We start from the raw sequence: 20,473 nt of genomic DNA, 5'->3' as shown, positions 1-20,473 counted from the left end.
ATAATAATAATAATAATAACAACAACAACAACAACAGCAACAATAACAGTAACAATAAATATATGATAGGGCTGCGGCTGCATTTAGTTCAGAATTGCTACTCATGGCATTTGTACCAGGGTCTGGATTCACATGTTATTGTGGGGCACAATTATAGCTTCCCTGTAGCTTTATCCCACACTGGTCTGGTAATGTAAGAACACAGAAACTATTTGAAATAAAAGCCTTCCAGACACTGGCAGAGGAAGAGGAGTGCGGGGGGAGCGCACCGCCCCCAGCAGCGTGATCCCGGCAGAGTGCCATCGCAGCTGCCCCTGCCCACTTGCGCTGGGCGCCACGAGACCTTGGAGGGAAGTTACCAATCAGAGCGGAGAGTGCTGGGATAGATGGCCTGCTTCAGTATAACCCAGGCTGACAAGCCACTGAGAATCTCACAATGCCCCCCAAATTGTAGTGCCTGGGGATGAAAATCCAAATGATGGCAAAAATAAACTAAATAGCAATTTGCTGACCTTGAAAGTACTTCCTAAACCAGCCACCTAAGCAGACCACATTGCCCTGCCTAATGCTAGGGCTGCTCTTATTGTCCTCTTGTGATTCTCATGTGCTTTCTCATTCATCTGTTATGGGAACAGTGTGCAATCTTGTCACAAGGCAACAGCAACCACACTGCTACCGTAATGAAACTAATGTCAGAGGCCTAATGCCTTGGGCATACTGCCTCTAGAGACTAACATGATATGAATACATCAAGTAATAATGAGCCATCACTGGTCTAGCAGGGCAGGGCTGCTGATTAATAAACCATTTTTTTAAAAAAATCAAACTCTCCACTTAAAGCTAAACAAGAAATTTACCACCAACAAGAAGTAATTATCTTGATTTGTTCATGTATCTGAAAATGCTTTTAACATTTTGATTAGGTGCACAATCTTACACCAGGGAAACAGAAAACATTTCTAGAATATTACTTGCTAAACAAAGCCTAATTAATTTTAGCAATTTAATGAGAAATAACCACAAAGGAAATGCAAGACTGCGATAATATGGACTCAATCAATGTTCAGATTGATTCAACGACAGCACTGTTTAGCCAGTTATCCGCGGCAACTAAAATTATAGGCCTGAAAAGATTGTCTGCTCTGCATTTTCAAATCTATACATCTCGATGTCTCACAGCCTACCTAAAAGGCTCACAACTAATTACAATATATTTCATAGTTCACTCTCCCATCAATCCTGCAAGGTGATTTCTTCCCTGCCTCCTAGTCGCTGAGAATTTTGCTTTTACATTGGGACCACCTGTCAATTCCATCCCTCCAAAGCAGAGGCCAAACTTTACCTCCTAACCTGCACTATGCCCAATGCTCACTGCCACCATTAATCTAATCTGATCTGTCTCCCACCCTTTTGCCAAGGAGCTTGTGCATGGCATTTTCCTTGCATTTTTTTTTAAAAAAAATCTTCACTAGAAGCTGAGAGAGAGTGATAGGTTCAAGTACACTCGGGGAGCTTCATGACTGAGCAAATATTTGAATCCAGATCTCCCTGGCCCAAGTCCAATAACATATCCATTACACCCAACTGGCGGGCAATTCATGAATCTTCCCCAACCCTCTGGTGGACCTTTCTTCCCTAGTTCATCGTCAGGTGATGGTCAGTTTTCTCAGGAGTGCCTCTCAGACAAAGGCACAGTAGAGGCATCCGTGACAACGAGAAAGACAAAAGCAAACCAGACGGGAACACTCACCGGAGCCACTTGTACAACCTGCAGTTGTATGTGTTGAGGCTGCTGCAAGCCGGCTGTGGATTGTGACACGGGGATGTACTGGATTCGCGGGAAATCGCCCTGCGGAGTTCTGTAGTCGGTGGTCAGTGTCTGCGACAGTTCTGTCATGGCTTGGGTCAGTAAATCTGTTGTCTGAAGAAGGGGAAGATAGGCGGAGGGATAGACAGGTGAACGCTTGGCAACCTGGTCATTATTTCATTGCACGGGACATAACTAGCGGAAACGTATCACTGAATAGTTAAAAGAAAACCCTACTCACAGGCTGTCCCAGCTTCCCTCTACCCCAAAGGTGAGGCCTAGGCCAGGCATCCCCAAACTGCGGCCCTCCAGATGTTTTGGCCTACAACTCCCATGATCCCTAGCTAACAGAATCAGTGGTCAGGGATGATGGGAATTGTAGTCCAAAACGTCTGGAGGGCCGAAGTTTGGGGATGCCTGGCCTAGGCTATGCAGATGACAGTGTGCTGCAATCAGAAGAGGTATGCTAGAAAAAAATGGGCCTACTAAGCAAACATCTCCAGGTGTCTTCTGCAAAAGACCCTAAGCCACATTCTGTAGGGCATGGGTGAGGAACCTCAGGCCTGTGGGTCAAATGTGGCCCTCCAGGCCTTTGTCTAAATCAGTGGTTCCCAACCTTTTTTGGCCATGCCCCACCTAAGCATCTCTAAAATCCTGATGCCCCCCCTGACATATAATTCTTATTATTCAAAAAGTGAACTCCTATTCAAATGGAGGAAGCTTGAAAGGCTATTAACTGTTAATAACTCATTCTCAAAATGCCCCCTTAAAAATCAAATTGCCCCCCTGTGGTGTGTGTGTTCCACCTTGGGAACCACAGGTCTAAATCCTTTACACTCTCCACAGGCCAACCCCTTACAGTCCCAGCTTCTCGCACTCTTAAGTGTTTTTGTCTGGCTGGAATATGTCCTTGAACTCTGAGAATGCCATTTGCTTGTCTGAATGGAAAACAGAGAGGGGTGTGTGGGTAGAAACAAGCTTACTGTACAAAGGTTAATTTTACATCTGTTGCCCTGTCTGCTTTTGCTCTGCCTGCTCCTGCCCTCCACTAGCATGTGGCACTCAGAAGGCTGCCCAGAAGGGAATGCAAGTAAAGTTCCATCTGCAGGACAATGGTTTCCAAATTTCTTGCTCTCAAGGAACCACTTTTCACATTCATCAGTCTGCTAAGAAACATCTGATGTGGGAGAGCCTAATTCATACTTTGTGGGAGACTGGATTACTGTATCACGCTCCACTTCAGGCAGCCTTTAGAGTTCTCAGAAAACCCAACATGGGACTTGTGCACTCCCCTGCTCCCACTTCTTCATGCATGAGAGGAGGCTGAAAGCTTCAACTTTCATTTTTGAAGTAACTATGTTTTCCCATTATGTCAGATTCAGGGAACTGTGGTTTGTTCTGACTGTTCTTAATTAAAGCAAACCAGGATGCCGCACTGTGATATGATACCTTGGTTTGTTTTAACTAGTCACAAGGAACCATGGTTTGTCATTTGGTCAGAACTGGGCCATCATCTTCTGGAATTTCCCAATGGTACTATGATAGCTCTACTTCTTTACATAATTTTGTTATGTACCTTCAAATACTTACCACAACGGTCTCCCCAGCAGTGCTGTCAGAAGTTAATACTGCAGGGGTAGCACTGATTACAGCTGTTGTCAACGGCACATGTATCGTGTTAGTTGGAATCTGAGCAAACTCAGGGTGTTTCTTGCGAATGTGTTGCACCATCTTGGTCTGTGGAGAGGTGGAAAGTAGATAGGGACAGGATAGTTTGATGATGATGATGAATTAAATTCCTATACCACCTTCAAATCAGTACTGACCACCGAGTGGTCATTTTGCACAAGTGGCTTGGCTGGTAGCACAAAACCACAGCCTTTCATTTAGGGTTGCCAGACTCAATAGAAGACAGGACTTCTGTGCCTTTAATTGCCCTGCTCTCTTTTGAGTCTGGAAACCTTAAAGAGAAACCAGCAGACCCTTTGTTTAATTTCCAAGCAAAGGGTCTGCTGGTTTCCAGACTCAAAAGAGAGCAATTAAAGGCACAGAAGTCCAGTCCTCTATTGAGTCTGGCAACCCTACTTTCATTGTTTTTTATTTATGGGATTTTAAAACCCGCTCTTCGCCAGATGGTACCTGGGTGGCATACAACTGAAAATGATTAGCTATTCAGCACTGTGAATAAAAAGCTATGGCACTTACGGTAGGTACAAGGCCAGTCTCTATAATCTAGCCATTAAACCATTCCTGAAAAGGAACAATACGGCTGTAGCGCAACCTACTAATTGCAGGTGCATCACTGCATAGAACAGCTATGTGTGTGACAACTGGTGATATCTACTCTTCCTTAGTACCTGAATGCGTGACTTGTCCTGGAAGGGTGCAAATGGGATGCCCTTAAGAGGTGCCTATCTCAAAAGGGCACTTGTATAGCAAGCTAATGCCTAAACAGGAGCTTTAGTAGTAAAAGCACTAGTTAGTGAGGTGATCATCACAATCGCGACGCAAAACCAAGGAAGTATCTGATCTGAGAGTCATGACTATCAGTCCCCTAGTCTAGTCCGCCATTTAATGAATGAGGTACATTTAGGCATCTCTGATGCTTGATAACATGTGATACGAGAATAGACATACTGCATCTATACATTAAAACTTATTATTGCTGAAAGTATCCATGAGCAGGACACACATTTGGATGGAGTAATAGTCCCACAGTACCTTACTGCTGTACTGCTTGGAACAGTGAGGACAGCAAACTGGCGGCGTTGCTATTGTGCCCGTCAGCTGGGTGTGTGTGCTTAGCATGGGATCTGGCTCTCCTGGGCCTGCTGGACGTAGTTTTCGGATGCTCGGAGGGAGCTCAGCACCTGGGTGGTTTTTCAGGATGTGGGCTTTGCGTTTGCTGGCGCTCTTGTAAACCTGTGAGACGAAGACTTGGGCCGTGAATAAATAACGCTCTGCTGAAAGCAGGCATCTATCTCCAACCACACAATATGCAATCCTCTGTAAGTAAACATTCTCAGCAGCTGAGTGCCATATCAGATGCATGGTTTTCTTATATGCACACAACTCACATATGCAGGTTTTGATTGTTATCTGTGTTACAGAGCTGGAAAGCCCAGGGATGGGAAACCTGTGGAGGCTCTCCAGATGTTGCTGGACTACAACTCCCATCATTCCTGACCATTGGCCGTGCTGGCTGGGGCTGATGGGAGCTGAAGTCCAGCAACATCCAAGGGCCACAGGTGTCCCATCACTGAGCCTTTCGTCTGGCGTTCTGCATCGCTATGCAAGATCACACATTTCTATGCCATATTAATGAATATAGAACAGGCATCCCCAAACTTTGGCCCTCCAGATGTTTTGGACTACAATTCCCATCTTCCCCGACCACTGGTTCTGTTAGCTAGGGATCATGGGAGTTGTAGGCCCAAACATCTGGAGGGCCGCAGTTTGGGGATGCCTGATATAGATCAACTACCACATCAGCATGAAAAAGTAGCAAGCACTTGAAATCTAGTGTTCAAGCCCTGCTCAGATAAGTTTTTAATATTTGATATTGTGTTGTGTTTTGATTTGTTGGACGCCACCCAGAGTGGCTGGGGGAACCCAGTCAGATGGGCAGCATATAAATTATCATCATCATCATCATCATCATCATCCTACCCTTTTACTATTCTTTCACCATCCCGATTCTAAATACAACAGTTAAATGACATAAATCTCTAGTATGCACTGCTGCAGACTTTAGTTCTAGGATTCTACACAATATTTACTGATACAAACTTTATGGAGTACCTTACAGAACAGAGCTTAGGTCTGTGACTGGTATTCTGAGCTTATTTGAATACAATTCAGTTTTAGGAAATATGCTAGGTAAATACTTTATCCTTAGTTCTTTCAGTTTTCCTGATTGTGCTCCCCTGTCCGACACTAGGTCAATCTTTCTGATTAACATGCATCGACTTTGACAAACGTAGGCATTCAACGTGAAACTATAACTTATTCAAATCCTACAAATTCCAAGTGGGAAAATGACTTGTTGCTTGTTAAGAGCAAGACCCTTCTACACCACCCAACAGCACAATACAACAAATCCCCCAATTTGTAAAGCACCTTGGAACATCTTCTATGGAAATGTGCTATTTAGATTCCTGGAAGTAGGCTGTGAGCTCAAACCCAAACTTCTCTTCTTCAAGTGCTTTCCATTTAATTTATTAGAGTGGCAGAAATATTTTTTGGTCCTCTCCTCAACAGGAAAAGAAATGAATCAGAAAAGGGGGAAATTGCAAGATCTGTTACAGATTTATACATGGAGTATGATTCCATGCATGCACCAAGGAATAGGTAGGTTCATTTCATACCTTATCACAGTACTGACAGAAATAATCTCTGTTGGGCTTGATGATGGGCAATGTTAGCTCTGGCACCTCCTCTATTTTCATGTCTGGATGTCTCTTTGATAAATGATTCACCTAAGATGAAAAAGCAGCGGAATAAAAAATATGTTACAGCAAACAGCTGGCTCATGTGGCCGTGAGGAACAGGAACGCCTGTGCTTCAAGCCACTGAGATGTTAAGAACAAGTGTGGCCAGAGGGTCAGACTAGACCAAGGAGTCGCAGGTTCAAAACCCCACTCGGGTCATGAAGCTCACTGTGTGACTTGGGCCAAGCACCTCCCAGCTTAATCTACTGTTATAAAGATAAAATATGTATGTGTAGAACAATGCACACCACTGTTAAGCTTTCTGGAGGGAAGGCAGAGTAACAATGACATGAATAAATAGATTTTGCTCAGTACTACAGACCTATTCAGAAGTGCTAGATCAGTGTTTCCCAAACTTCGGTCTCCAGCTGTTTTCGGACAATTTCAATCAGTCCTGACCAATGTTCTTGCTAGCTAGGGATGATGGGAGTTGAAGTCCAAAAACAACTGAAGACCCAAGTTTGGGAAATATTGTGCCAGATCTATCTGTTGTTTAAGATGGTTGGCATTCATTTGCAGATACCATAATATCAGCAATGAAACTGAGCTATCAACCAGCCATTTAATAGACCTATTTCTATATTAGCAGGTTATGAAAAGGCAAACAAAATGGCACTAGAAGATATGTGCTATGGTGAATGATCATGTTTTAATTTTTGCACAGTCTTAAATTGTAAAACTGGGTGCCCCTGGTTTAAATCTCACCTCCCTCACAAGAAAGCCTGAAGCCAAGCAGCCCTCTCTCACCTTCAGTCTCCCTCCTGACCTGATTTCCAAGGCTCTTGTAAAGATCATTGTGATTATGCATGTGAATCACTGTTAACTCCTTGGAATGAACTGTATAAAAGCTAAGTGTTATTATCACTATTCTAGTATGGGAATGGAAAATGCTGAAAGCCTAGTCTGATTTACTAAAGTGCCTAAGGAAGGTGTCATGTGCCGCAGGGCCAACTCACAACACCAAACAGGAGCGTTGTGAATAGAACTTGAGTGAATCAGTATGCTTAGCACATGCCCAAGCAGCTGTGTGATTTTTTTTTCAACATGTGCTCGGCTTATAACTCATCCTGCACTGTGCCACTGCAAAGCAAGTGGGTGCTAGCACAGTGAGTCGTACGAGCTGAGCTGTCAGGTGGGCACCTGCTGATGCAGCCATAGATCTTCAGGCACCTTCCAAACCCACACAAGCCAGATTCACACTGCTCTAGCTTGTCCACACAGGTGTAATTTAATGTCTACACACTGCTCAGCCATATCAAATCCACTGAGTTAGGAAAACACAAGTTCCCTGGCACCATTTCCAAATAATTCCAAACTGGCTAATAAACTAAGCATGTGCTGGCAAAATTTACAGGGCCACAGAACAGTATCGGCCTGTCCAGAGAGGGCAAACACTTTTCCTGGACTCGTGGCAGCTGCTTAATTTTTCTCTGCAAACTGTGGGGGCTCATATCGCTACTAATAGTAGTTTCACAAACCACTGCACACTGAATTTTCTGCCTAAACAACAACAACATTCGTGCAAAGAGGCCCCATATTTGACAACCACTCTGACGAATGGGCAGAGTGTAGCACCTGAATCTGGGAGACCAAACCCCTACTCAGCTGAATGGGTAAGTCTTGAGCAGCCACCCACCGTTTCATAGGATAACATAGCATAGAATCACACATGCTAAACTGAGAGGTACTTCCAGACTGTCACTTTTTTCAGCAAATTTAGGTTGTGCAATGAAAGGTGATCTGGCGCTAGACCGCAACAAAGCCATTTCCCTAAAAGATCAGACTTTTTGTGATAAGGGAAGTGGCAGGAAAATGCATTGGAAAGTATGGAATAAAAGCACTTGCTTGGGCACGGGCACATCATTTAAGTGCCACACAAACAAATCAGAATGAATGCTTGTTAAATAGCTGGCGTTGCCTAAGGTCCCTGAAAACAAATCAAGATGGTTGCTCCATAAAAAGGTTATATGGAAGTGCCCTGAGTTCCTCGGAGGATAGGAATGTGATAAATGATATGGACAAGGCTGAAGAACTGAAAGAACAAAATAATGGAATGGTGAAGAGTGAGTTGTCTCTGCACCTGTGTGTTCCCTGCTCTAAATTTCTTGCCTAGTGAAACCAATCCCCAATAGGCAGCGACTGACTGGCTAAGATCTCAAGGGAAGCTGGGGCATAGTATTATAGAATTGCAGTGTTGGAAGGGACCCTAACGGCCATCTAGTCCACCCCCTACAATGCAGGAACATGCAGCTGTCCCATACAGGGTTCAAACCTACAACCATGCTCTAACCCAGTGGTTTTCAAGCAGTGTGTCGTGGCACCCTGGGGTGCCTCGAATGCTGGTCAGGGGTGCTATGGGCAACACTGGCCTCTGTCTCTCTTTCCTTCTCTCCCTCCTCTGACGCCCTTTCACAACTCTGCCTTCCAAAGGCTTGTGCAGCTGTTTGTTGCAGCAGCCCTGGCTACAAACTCCGCAGGCTAATGGTGCCTCTGGGGCTGGCCAGGGGGTGCTGGTTGCCAGGAGCTGAGGCGGCCTCGGAGTAAGCAAGCAAGTGGGCAAGGAAGCCCAGCCAGCCAGTCCACCAGTCCTTGCTGTTGGGAATGGACATACAAGTCCCTGGCCCCGTGGGGCAGTGTGAGGAAGCACCTCTCTTTGACACAGGGGGTGCAGCTCAAGAGACCAGGGGTGGAAGCAGTGGCTGCCCAGAGGACTCCCAAGGAGAGGGGAGAGGAGAGGAGGCTGAGGGAACACTCCCCAAGGTGTGAGAGGCTGCCAGATCTGCAGGGAAGGGGTGACATAACTGGGCTCCTGAGCCCCATGGGGTGGCTGCACAAAGAATGTAGTTGGCCAAGGGAACCGTGGACTCAAAAAGGTTGAAAACCTCTGCTCTAACTGTTTTAAGCAAAATCTGGCCTTATTCCCTTATGGGGTACATAAGAGCTCATGCATAGTCCTTTGTAGGTTCTCCATCATTAGGAGGAAATAACGGGCCAACCAGAAAATATTGGGAAGCAAAGCAGCTAGTAATCTTGATCTTTATTGACTGTTGCAACAGGGTGTTTTCCTCTCACATAGGAGGAAAGAAAGACCCAGAACAAAAGCCCACCTGCCCCTATATAGACATTTAAAAAAAAAAACCTCCAATCAGAGCCACCCCCAGAAGCGTCATAATACATCATAGAAGGGGTGTAACCCAGGACTACCACCCCTCCCTGGTACATCATACATTACAGAAAAGGGACGGTCTAAGACAGAAATCTGAGTCCGTTGTTTTTCCCATGTCTGTCAGCTACCTGTGGCCAGTCCTTTTGTAATTGATAAATACAGTGGTACCTTGCAAGACGAATGCCTCGCACAATGAAAAACTCGCAAGACGAAAGTGTTTTGCGTTGCGCGAGGAACTCGCAAGATGACAAGGTTTTCTATGACCGCCGCTTCGTCTTGCAAAGGGAAGCTGACAGCTGATCTTCCTTTGCCTTCTTTCCGCGCTGCAGCTGGTTCCCCGGGGCTTGCCAAGCAGGCAGCGACAAGCCCCGGCAAGCAGTGCCCGCCGCGCTTCAGCTCCGAGCTGAAGCATGGCGGGTGCTGCTTGCGCTGCGCTCGCCGTATGGCTGGCCCGGGATCGGCTGCCTGAGTGCCGCCACCGCCGAGGCGAGCGGGAGAAAGTGTGCAGCGCTCGCCCTCTGGCCGGCCCGGATCAGCCCCCTCAGCACTGCTGCCTCCCGGGAAAGTGCCCTCCCTCCCTGCCTCCCTCCGCCCGCCGTATCTGCTGCCCGCTGTATCTCGCCAGCTCGGAGTCGTTGGCACCGCCAGAGCCTTAAAAACTTTCGGAGCGGCCGTGGCGGGTGAGTCAGTGCCTTTTTTTGTGCTTTTTCGCCCATAGGAAAGCATTAATTATGTTTCAATGCATTCCTATGGGAAACCGCGATTCGCAAGATGAATTTTTCGTAAAACGAATTGACCCGTGGAACAAATTAAATTCGTCTTGCGAGGTACCACTGTACTTAGTTCCTGAGCCAGGACAGCCTCACAGGCTCGCCCTATTCACACCTTAAATGTGCCCTTAAGGCAAGATTTGTGAGCACAGAGAGAGAGAGTGAGGAGGTTTTCTGCAGAGAAACATTTGGTCAGTTTGGGAGAGTCAAAATGGTTCCAGAACTGTCTTCCTGTATTGTTTCAGACAGGTGGTTTATATATACAGTTATGAACATTTAATTTTTATATATGACCTCAAAATTCTTACAACATAACCAACTGAGCTATCCACGCAGCCCTTCCAGCATCCTCACACTAACCAGCATGCCTCTCCTCCGGAACCCCATCATGCACAGGCGGCACTTGAACATGAAGCTCTCATAGTCTGTGGAGGCTATCCGGGGCTTGAATGTTTTGGAGCGGCTAATTCGGTCGGCTTTCTTTGCTTCTCTTTCCGGATTGTGCATTCTCTGCATGTGCTCCCGAAGTTTGTCCTTTCTCTGAGAGGTGAGGGGTGGATAAGGAAAATCACAACAATCAGATGGGGAAAATACTTACGCTTCGAGTTACCTATACGTTACTGTAAGATGACAGAACGCTGGGCAAATCACAGGGTCAAAAAATAAGGTTGGCAAAGCAGAGAAAGCACTTTGGCACTTGAAGGAAGGATTTCTAACGCAGAAAATGGAAAACGTTTCCGGGAGTCACTGAAGTTGCTTGTTAACAGCACTGCTCACAACGAAAGAGAAAGAATTCTTCACCACTGTGGTCCTACCAGCATTTAGGCCCATTACAATAGGTCAACCTGATGCATCATGTACATTAAATTAATATTTTTCTTCCATGTTACTTGTGTGGCTGAGCACTAGTAAGTGCAAACTGAGATTCTTACTGTTATTTCACAGCTCTACCAAGGTATCCCCTTCATGGATCACTCCCTTGTTGTGGTGAAGGGGCTTGAATAACTCCAAAGAAGCTATGAGCTATGTTGTGCAAGGCCACCCAAGATGGACAGGTCATAGCCAAGAGTTTAGACTAAATGTGATCCACCTGGAGAAGGAACTGGCAATCCACTCCAGTACTTTGCCTAGAAAACTCCATGGACTTAAAAAAAAAAGGAGAAGCTTTGAGAAGAAAGTGAGAGTTTCCAAGGCATGCTCTGGTTCATGGGGTAACGGAGAGCTGAACTCGACTAAGACGACTAAACAAATCAAGGTATAGGGTGCTTTGCAGAGTGCCACAAGCTGAAAAGACACATTCCAGGCCCAAGGAATTTACAATTTAATGTTGATAAGAAATGGACACATTCCAGATTTCAGTTCACTGCCAGCAGGCCTAATTTCACACCAGAAAATCTCATCCTGGGTTGTAAATAGCCACTTACCCGGTCACTTGTGGCATTTAAGAAAAACCTCCAGGTTACCGGGCAGAAAAGATTTACAAAACTTGTCTCTTTTTCTTCCCTAGCATAGGCACGCTATGGCACGATAGCATGTAAAAATTTGTGTGGTCTAGTGATTGCTACAGATTTGTTTGAAAGGCTGGTCTCATCTCCTAAGCAGAAATTGTAACAGAAATACTACGTGGACTTGTGTACTATGCTGGAATAAAAAGGAAGGCATTTGTGACTCGTTAGTTTGCAATATATTTCTAACGTGGCTCTTCATGAGGAGCCACTTGCTCACAAGTTGCTGAGGTAAAGCACTACCCACATGCTTGCACATGTGCACATTGCAAAAAAAATCTTCACAGTGTGGGTTGGTGTGTGCCAAATACAGTGTGACACTGTGCTGGCAGATTATGTCTGTTTGTGAAAAATCAGTTCTGGTGAGGAGAGAGAGAAAGCTGTCGCTCTATCCCTGCCTGTAACAGCACATGCCAAACCTGTTGACCACATTACCTTGAACTGCTTGCCACATGTAGAGCACAGGAAGTCTTTGCGGTCCGAGTGCCGCAGCATGTGGAGTCGCAACTTGTCAGGGCGGCAGAAAGCCTTGTCGCATTCAGTGCACTGGTAAATCTTTTCTGAATGGAAGCTCCGTACATGTTTCTTCACCTGCGAGAGATTATCAATGGGGGAAACCAAAACGTCATCCCTCAAACATCCAGCAAATAGACCAACAGGCAATTCCACCTAGTGTCACTAGTGGGAGACTCTACTGCTGTTATTGCTCAAGTTTCTTCCTTTGCTAAGTACTGTATCCATCTGCACATACTGTACGGTAAAAGAAACCTTGAACCATTCAAGAAAACACAATGCCAATTGATTTCTTTGCAATCCAGTTCTAAACAAAGGACGACAACTGACGACAACTGTGAAGAGCTCTTTGGCCTTTTCCAGCAAAACACTGTATCTTTAAGTGGCAGTGTAGGGGTTGCTCACAGCACCCACAGGGAAGGGAAAGGAGCAATGTGAATGAATATTCATCCATTAACTGGGGAAACAATGTGAGCTTGCTCAGAATAGTTTTTGACAACATCCAAAGTGTTGCGTCTACTACTGTAAGCAGAACAGCATCCAATAAATGGAAAGCATTTTACCAAACCAGCATCTTGAAATTATCATGATTAACAGAACAGGAATACCAAAGGTACAACAAGGTCAAGGCCCATTATGGTTTCAAATGCCATATAATAAGGAAATCATTGTTCAATGTTTGGATTAGATATAAAGATTTGCTAGAAAGGAAAACACCCAGGTGGATTTCACCCTTAGAGGTAAAAACTAGGAAAAAGTTGAATATGGAAGAAAAATGGTTAAGATATAAATATCTATTAATAGTTGAAGATGAACAGATGAAGTTAAAAGCATATGACCAGATAAAAGATCAATTGTGTGATTGGTTGCAGTATCATCAGATTAATGAATTGTATAGAATGGATAAGAAAATTGGTTTTCAACAAGAAAAGTCTAAATTGGAAACAGAATTGCTAGAGCCAAAAGCTAAAAAAATCTGTCAAGAATGTATAAATTGTTGCTGGAATGGCATACAAAGGATGAACAAACGAAATCGGTGATGATTGATTGGGCAAAGGATATAGGTCATAATATTATGATAGAGGATTGGGAAAGGTTATGGAAATGTAACATGAATTTCACTGCTTGTAATGTGTTGAAAGAGAATTTGTATAAGATGATGTATAGATGGTATCTTACGCCAGTGAAATTGGCAAAGATTTATCATAAAAAAGACAATAAGTGTTGGAAATGTAAAGAATCGGAAGGGACCTTTTTCCATATGTGGTGGACTTGCCCTCGAGTAAAAAACTTCTGGGATAAGATTTATAATGAGTTGAAGAAGGTGTTAAAAACACATTTGTTAAAAAACCAGAGGCTTTTTTACTTGGTATTATAGGGAAAGAGATACCAAAGAAAGATACCACTTTTTCTGTATGCCACAACAGCTGCTAGAATTGTATTAGCAAAGACATGGAAAACAGAAGATCTCCCGACGATTGATGAATGGCAGATGAAGTTGATAGAATATATGGAACTGTCTGAACTGACTGGGAGAATCCGCGACAGAGGAAGAGAGAAGGCAGAAGAGGACTGGAAGAAGTTTAAGATATATTTGGAAAATAATTATAAGATTAAAACTGAGTAGTAAGGGAGTGGAAGTACGAAGATGCTATAGAGGCACTAGTATATAAGAAGTAAGGAGGAAGATATTTGTTTTTATAAGTATATAAGATTCAATGTATAAGAGTAAAGAATGATGAGAAGAATGGAAATGATAATAATCATAGGTTGGTATTAGAAAAAGTAAAGAATGTTGAAAACGAGAGCGCTGATATAGTTAATACTAGAAATGTGGAGGGAGGGAAGGAGGGAGTCACCAAATACAAGAAAGGAATTAGTAAAGGATATAAGAAGCTTTTATATTTTTATCCTATTTTTGTTATATTCTTATCTGTATTTCTTTGTTGTAGAGTGTTTTTCTTTTATGGTTTGTTTGTACTTTATTCTATATTCTATTTTTGAAAAATTAATAAAAAATGATATTAAAAAAATAATAACAGAACAGGAATACCCAAATATGGTCGCCAGATGAACTTTATCTAGCTGCCAGTAGTCTCACCACATTTTAATCAAGATGTGTATGTAAAAAAAGTGCTCAAACTTTCATTTATTATGAAAACAAGTGAGACATTGTGTACTTCATACAACGAGTATACTGCAACTTATTCTTTGCATTGCTGGAAAGGCACAGAGCAAATCAAATCCTCGAGGGGCTCTTTCGCAAGCACGTTTGCTTCTCAATCCCATCCCCACTGATGACCTCACACCATCTCAATGCACAGGTTCTCTTCCTATTAAGTCCTGTCTGCTAGGCGATGCCATTTTTAAAAACAGTAAGTCTGCAGGCAAGACCTGTTTTGTTTTAAATTTAGTACCGTGGTTAGTGATTTTAGGTGGTTTATGATTATTATAAGTGGTAAAGGTAAAGGGACCCCTGACCATCAGGTCCAGTCGTGGACGACTGTGGGGTTGCGGCGCTCATCTCGCTTTATTGGCCGAGGGAGCCAGCGTACAGCTTCCGGGTCATGTGGCCAGCATAACAAAGCCACTTCTGGCAAGCCAGAGCAGTGCATGGAAACGCCGTTTACCTTCCCGCCAGAGCGGTACCTATTTATCTACTTCCACTTTGATGTGCTTTCGAACTGCTAGGTTGGCAAGAGCAGGGACCGAACAACGGGAGCTCACCCCGTCGCAGGGATTCAAACCACCAACCTTCTGATCGGCAAGCCCTAGGCTCTGTTGTTTAACCTACAGTGCCACTAGGGTCCCATTATAAGTACCAGTAGTAGTAATAGTATATAACTCGATCATCTGTTAGTGGCATGGATTATTCTGGCCCACTGTGTAGGTCTGTGGCCTTAGGAAGAGAGGAACAGGCAACTGGCAAATGCTGCTATCTAGGATATATCCAGTTAATCTGGGCCAATGATGAGCATGAAAAATGCTGGCTGTGGATAGCTGCATTACTGGCCAAAAGACTGAGTTTTGAAGCTTTGGGGAAATGATCCTCCACCGCACATTCATCAGTAATTATTAGGACTGATGACACTGCATGACTGAGTTGTCTTTTTAAAAAGATACAATGATTAGGGAACTATAATCGGATCCAGAGATCTATCAAGAGTTTATGATTCAGAGAATGGACAAAACGAGTGATGAGCTATTTGAGAGAAATGGGGAGTAGAAAGAATATTTATTTTGTATGATGACAAAAGTATCTTTGGTCACTGAAATAAAATAATTTGAATGAGTTCATTTGTTCCCCTTCCTGTCGCTTGCAAAAGGTCTTGATCTGAATGGCTGGCCATGATGGCTGATGTCATGGACGGGCTGGATGCAGAGGAGGGAGGAGGCACCAGTTGGAACCCCCCAGGGAAGCAGGCTCAGAGCCAGGGGATTGGTGGTAGGGTGACAATGAATAGTGAGAGGGAGAAGAGGCAGCAGACTGGGATGAGGAGGTGTCGGAAGCTGAAGAAGAAGCAGGCTTTAGTGAGCAGGAAGAGGTTTTGGCAGAGAGGAGTCCAGAACCAGAGGCAGAAGCGGAGGCTGGTGAGGAAGCCAGGCTGTCTCCCCCTCCTGCTGTGACCACCTCCTCTCCCCCCTAGTCTCCCAGAACTCACAGAGAAATGAATCAGGTGGAGCAATGAGAGGCAAGACGGTGAAGCCTTAGACTGCTGGGGAAGGAACTGGGGAGCAGTCTTAGAGACCAGTGGGAAGGTGGGAACCTTCAGTCCTTGCAGCTCTTTCACTGGGGCAAGACCTACTGGGAAGGTTGCTGTGACCACTAGGACTGAGCTGTTTTGTCAGGTGCTTTATTGTCTTATTGCTGCCCCATGCCTGAGTCCAGTTCCTCTGCCTCCACAGTTGGGAGGAAGCAATGCTTTGGAATACCACTTTGATGAAAACCACAGGAGGAGGGAGTGCTCTTGTGCTCAAATCTTGCTCACGAGTTTCCCACAGGCATCTGGGCCAGACTAGAAGAGCAATTGGTCTGATCCAGGAGAGCTCTTCTTATGTTCTCAATTACACAAATCAAGGGTGGCATTCATTCATTTCGAGTACTTTCCGGAATTAAGAAATTGGCTTACCTGTGTATTCTCCTCCTACTTTGTTTGCCAGACAATGGCCCAGACATTGGAAATATGCCTGAGATACCATATATACTCCAGAGCCTGGGACTGTGGGGAACAGAGGCTGACCTTGCCTTTGCCAGTGCACATTCTGCCCCAGGGAACTTTCCTGCCCCTACCCCTGGACGCTCAGGTGCAATAATATCACGTTCATCCAGAGTCCTCTCAAGTGATTGCAATAAGCAAACAACTACATAACAGAGCTGTGATTGAGAATTGTATCCAGCTCTGTTCAGCGTTTGGGGAGTAGAGAAGTCTCCCCCACACCTCTCTCCCCAAAAAAGGTACTAAGTGGTACCAAGAAAGAATCCTGCCTTTGTTTCATCTGAGTCGCAGCAGGATCTCTGATAAAACATCCAGTGAAACCTCAACATCTGAGCACTAAAGATAAAACAGATCCTACTTTTTTTTTCCAGCGCTAATGACACCGCAGAGGGATTTTGTTACTTTATCTTTTCAAAGCAAGCACTTAGGGAGTTGAAAAGTAATAGCCACTTCACAGATAAAACATATTTAATTATGCACACAAAACTGCATGGAATGGGGTAGTAAAAAATTCCAAAACAGAAACAAGAAATGTAGCTGCTCGGATCATATATTTACAGCGCTGTAGCACCATAAACGTTCCCACAGCAAACCAGTAACATGTGGAGGATGTGGAGGCATGTCTTGAAAATTAGCTTATCGTTAGCCAGTTTCTTAGGCCAAAAGAGCCTGAAGATGCTGGCTGTTTTGAATCCAAGGATCTCTCTAGCTTCAATACCAAAGAAGTGGTTGCCTCCTTGTGGGGGAGGCTGGCCTAGGCTAGCCACCAGTTGGGTGGGGAGCAGATTCCTGGTGCTTGGATCCATGGGCCTCCAAAAAGGAATCCTCTTCCTTCAATGATGGCACAACAACAGGAGCTGAAGGCTCAGCCTTCAACACAGCTGAAGCCAGACCTGTTTTGGAATAATTCTTAAACCTTTTTGAGATCTTAGACTGGACCCTGTCAGACACCTGAAGGGCCTTCTCCAACAATGAGGCTCAGTTTCTTCTGTGCTCACCTTGTAAACATCTGACAGCGATGGCAAGTATCTACTTGTGGCAAGTATGGTGTAATGGTTAGAGTGTCAGACTACGGACCTGGAAGACCAGGGTTCGAATCCCCCCTTGGCCATGAAGTTCACAGCACGAGCTTGGACCAGTCACTCTCTCCAGGATCAAATTTTGATTTGCGAGATGGAGTGAAGGGCACAGTTTGTCTGTTTTTGAAGCTATTTTGTTTCTAAACTTCTACTGTAATGAAGAATAAAATAAAAGTATCAGAGAAGTGCAGAGGTGGAAGGGAGCCCAAAGGTCATCCAGTCCAAACCCCTGCAGTGCAGGAATTAAAGACTTCCTTTCCAGTAACAAACAATAGCTTCTGTCTGTTAAATTGTGTTTTTGCATTTTTGTAAATATCCCTAAATGCATTCAATTTATTATTCAATTAATTGCTATGAAGGCAGATGATTAATCAGTTAAAATAGGCATCCCCAAACTGCGGCCCTCCAGATGTTTTGGCCTACAACTCCCATGATCCCTAGGTAACAGGACCAGTGGTCAGGGATGATGGGAATTATAGTCCAAAACATCTGGAGGGCCGAAGTTTGGGGGTGCCTGAGTTAAAACAATGTAACTGGTTTCTAGCCCTTCTTTTAATTAGTAAGTCAAGCTCTCAAACGCCTGCACTGAAAGCAGTGTAAACTCTCAAAATGCATTTCATAAATGACTGTGTGCACATTTTTTCCTACGCACAGAAATTACTGTGCAAAGGAAAGGGCTCAATTAATCTTGCAGCTTGGGACTCCTTACAAACTCTCAGTTGTGAGAAAACAAAACAACAAAGAGACTCAACTAAGAACAAAGCCGGCAAAAGCCTTGGAAGTCAGTGCTTTTGATTCACCTACTACTCACCTGGATAAAATCTGGAAAGCGCTTTTTACAGGTAGGGCAGGTGAAACAACCATCGTTGACGTGGATCGCCACGTGATCTTTCAACAGATCCAAGCGGTCAAAGGACTCGGGGCAGAAAATGCAAGAATAGGTCTTCTGGTCCAAGTGGAACTTCATGTGACTCTCCAGGGCACTGGTACTAAGGAAGCCTTTGTTGCAGATGTCACAGGTCAGAGGACAATTTCCTTCCCGCCCGTGGAACCGTAAGTGCTGATCTAACTTTTCCTTATCACGGAACGCCTTCCCACAGTGCAAGCATTTGAAGGGACGGAATGACTTTCGGATGAACAAGTGCTGGAGAGCTGCGTTCTGAAAAGATACATTAAAAAAAACAAGCCGTGTCAACTAGCTAAGATTCTAGCTAGCTGTCTTTCCATAAAAAAGCACCTATCTGCAGTCTGCACACGGAGAACCAGAAAGAGAGGTAAATGGATTTGCCTAGGGACACAATGTTGAGTCGGCAGCAGAGCCTAGGAAGACACAGGGCTCTTTAGTGCTTGAATTATCATTTGCACCAAGACACATTTTGACAGATTCTTGCCCTGATCCAGCAATTTGCGGTATCTCTATTGCCATCGTGGTGCTTTTCTGCCTGCAAGGCCTGCCTCGTTCATTTAAATAGATGAGGAAAACAAGGGTCCCTCCAGTGAAATGAATGGAAAGGGCTCGTATGCACAAAAGCTCACACATGCACACTCATTGGGGCATATGGGGTGGGATCCAGCTTGAACACAACCATCCAGCCTAGGCCAAAGGAGGGATCTGCACCTAGAGACCAGCCACACCTGACAAGAGTATGGCTATATGTGGAGATTTATAAGGGTTATATCTGCATACAGAACCTCTGGTGAGCAATGTTTGTTGAATTTGCACTGGTTCATCACACATAGATCACTGGGTTGTTGCCCAAAGCGACTCTCCTGTGTCAGGTTCCCCCTCCTATTTCTATTAAGGAAACACATGGCGGCATCATCATGTTAAGTGTTTCCTCCTCACCTAGCAACCCGCCCCCCTTGCAAGCAAGAATGTGAAACTGGGTAAGGGAAACCCCAGATGTGTGAAGACATCACATCAGAGGAACACTGGATGTCACTTTATGCCAGGTCAGATTAATTTGTCCATCTAGCCCAATAATTTCTGCTCTGACTGGCAGTGACACTTGAGGATCTCAATCAAAAGAAAGAAAGAGAACCCCCAGGTGTTTGAAATGCAATTTATTCCAGGCCCATTGCATTATGGAAGAAATGCTTCCATGGCGGAAAAACAAATGGCAGTAATTCTCAGAAAATGCATGGTGACTCCTGTTCCCTGGGAGCTGCCAGGGATTGAACCTGTGACCTTCTATGACCATTGCTTCCACTTGAGCTGTGGTCTCCTTAATTACAGATTAACAGGAGGGGAGGCTCTCCAACCAGCACAAGTTGGCCTAGCACAGGGATGGGGAAATTGTGAGAGGCAAAATATTACAGTACAGTGGTACCTCGACTTACGAATGACTCGACTTACGAATGTTTTAAGTTACGAACAGAGTTCCGTCCGCATATTTTGGATGCGGCTTAGATAGGATTTTTTCGACTTACGATTTTTTAAAAAAATTCCCCCCATTGGCTTCGACTTACGAATTTTTCGATTTACGAAGGTCCGTTCGGAACGGATTAAATTCATAAATCGAGGTACCACTGTAACTACAAACAAAACATTACTTATTCAGACTTGGGAAAACACAGGCAAATCAAACTTAGTCACAGAGAACAAAATGTGTTTAGTAGTAGAAAAACTAACGATAATTGGCTGTCATTAATACATGTGACAAAAACTTATTAAAGTAAGTAATTATGGAGTTTTTTGTCTGTAACTTTCTCCTTTCTTGGAGCCACTTTGTCGCTTTTCTTTCTCTTTAAATACAATTACAAATACTTGCTATACTAATCTGTATGCAGGTTGTAACATCTATTTTATAGCAATAAAGGGAGATTTTACTGTACCAAGCCTGGAATCACAATTAAAAAAGGGCAGCAGGTAAAAATTAATGCCTCCAGTATAATATTCAGGATTGATTTAGAGTCACTAATTCAA

The 20,473-nt window shown here is 44.2% G+C and overlaps 1 protein-coding gene across 7 annotated transcripts in view; it reads right to left on the bottom strand.

The window, feature by feature from the left end:
• Window positions 1-20,473, bottom strand: part of PRDM10 (PR/SET domain 10) — an 88,183-nt gene that overhangs the window by 6,196 nt on the left and 61,514 nt on the right. For all 7 annotated transcript variants that reach the window (XM_060268527.1, XM_035139138.2, XM_035139142.2 and 4 more), the window contains 7 exons: window positions 18,359-18,706; window positions 12,174-12,329; window positions 10,594-10,773; window positions 6,175-6,285; window positions 4,529-4,729; window positions 3,398-3,544; window positions 1,751-1,921 (listed from right to left, as the gene is read on the bottom strand). In XM_060268527.1, coding sequence (XP_060124510.1) covers window positions 1,751-1,921; window positions 3,398-3,544; window positions 4,529-4,729; window positions 6,175-6,285; window positions 10,594-10,773; window positions 12,174-12,329; window positions 18,359-18,706 — 1,314 coding nt within the window. The remainder of the gene's footprint in view (window positions 1-1,750; window positions 1,922-3,397; window positions 3,545-4,528; window positions 4,730-6,174; window positions 6,286-10,593; window positions 10,774-12,173; window positions 12,330-18,358; window positions 18,707-20,473) is intronic.

Source organism: Zootoca vivipara, chromosome 15 (assembly GCF_963506605.1).
Source record: "Zootoca vivipara chromosome 15, rZooViv1.1, whole genome shotgun sequence".
In the NCBI taxonomy this organism is placed as follows: domain Eukaryota; kingdom Metazoa; phylum Chordata; class Lepidosauria; order Squamata; family Lacertidae; genus Zootoca; species Zootoca vivipara.
This window is presented reverse-complemented; position numbering and strand designations above follow the sequence as displayed.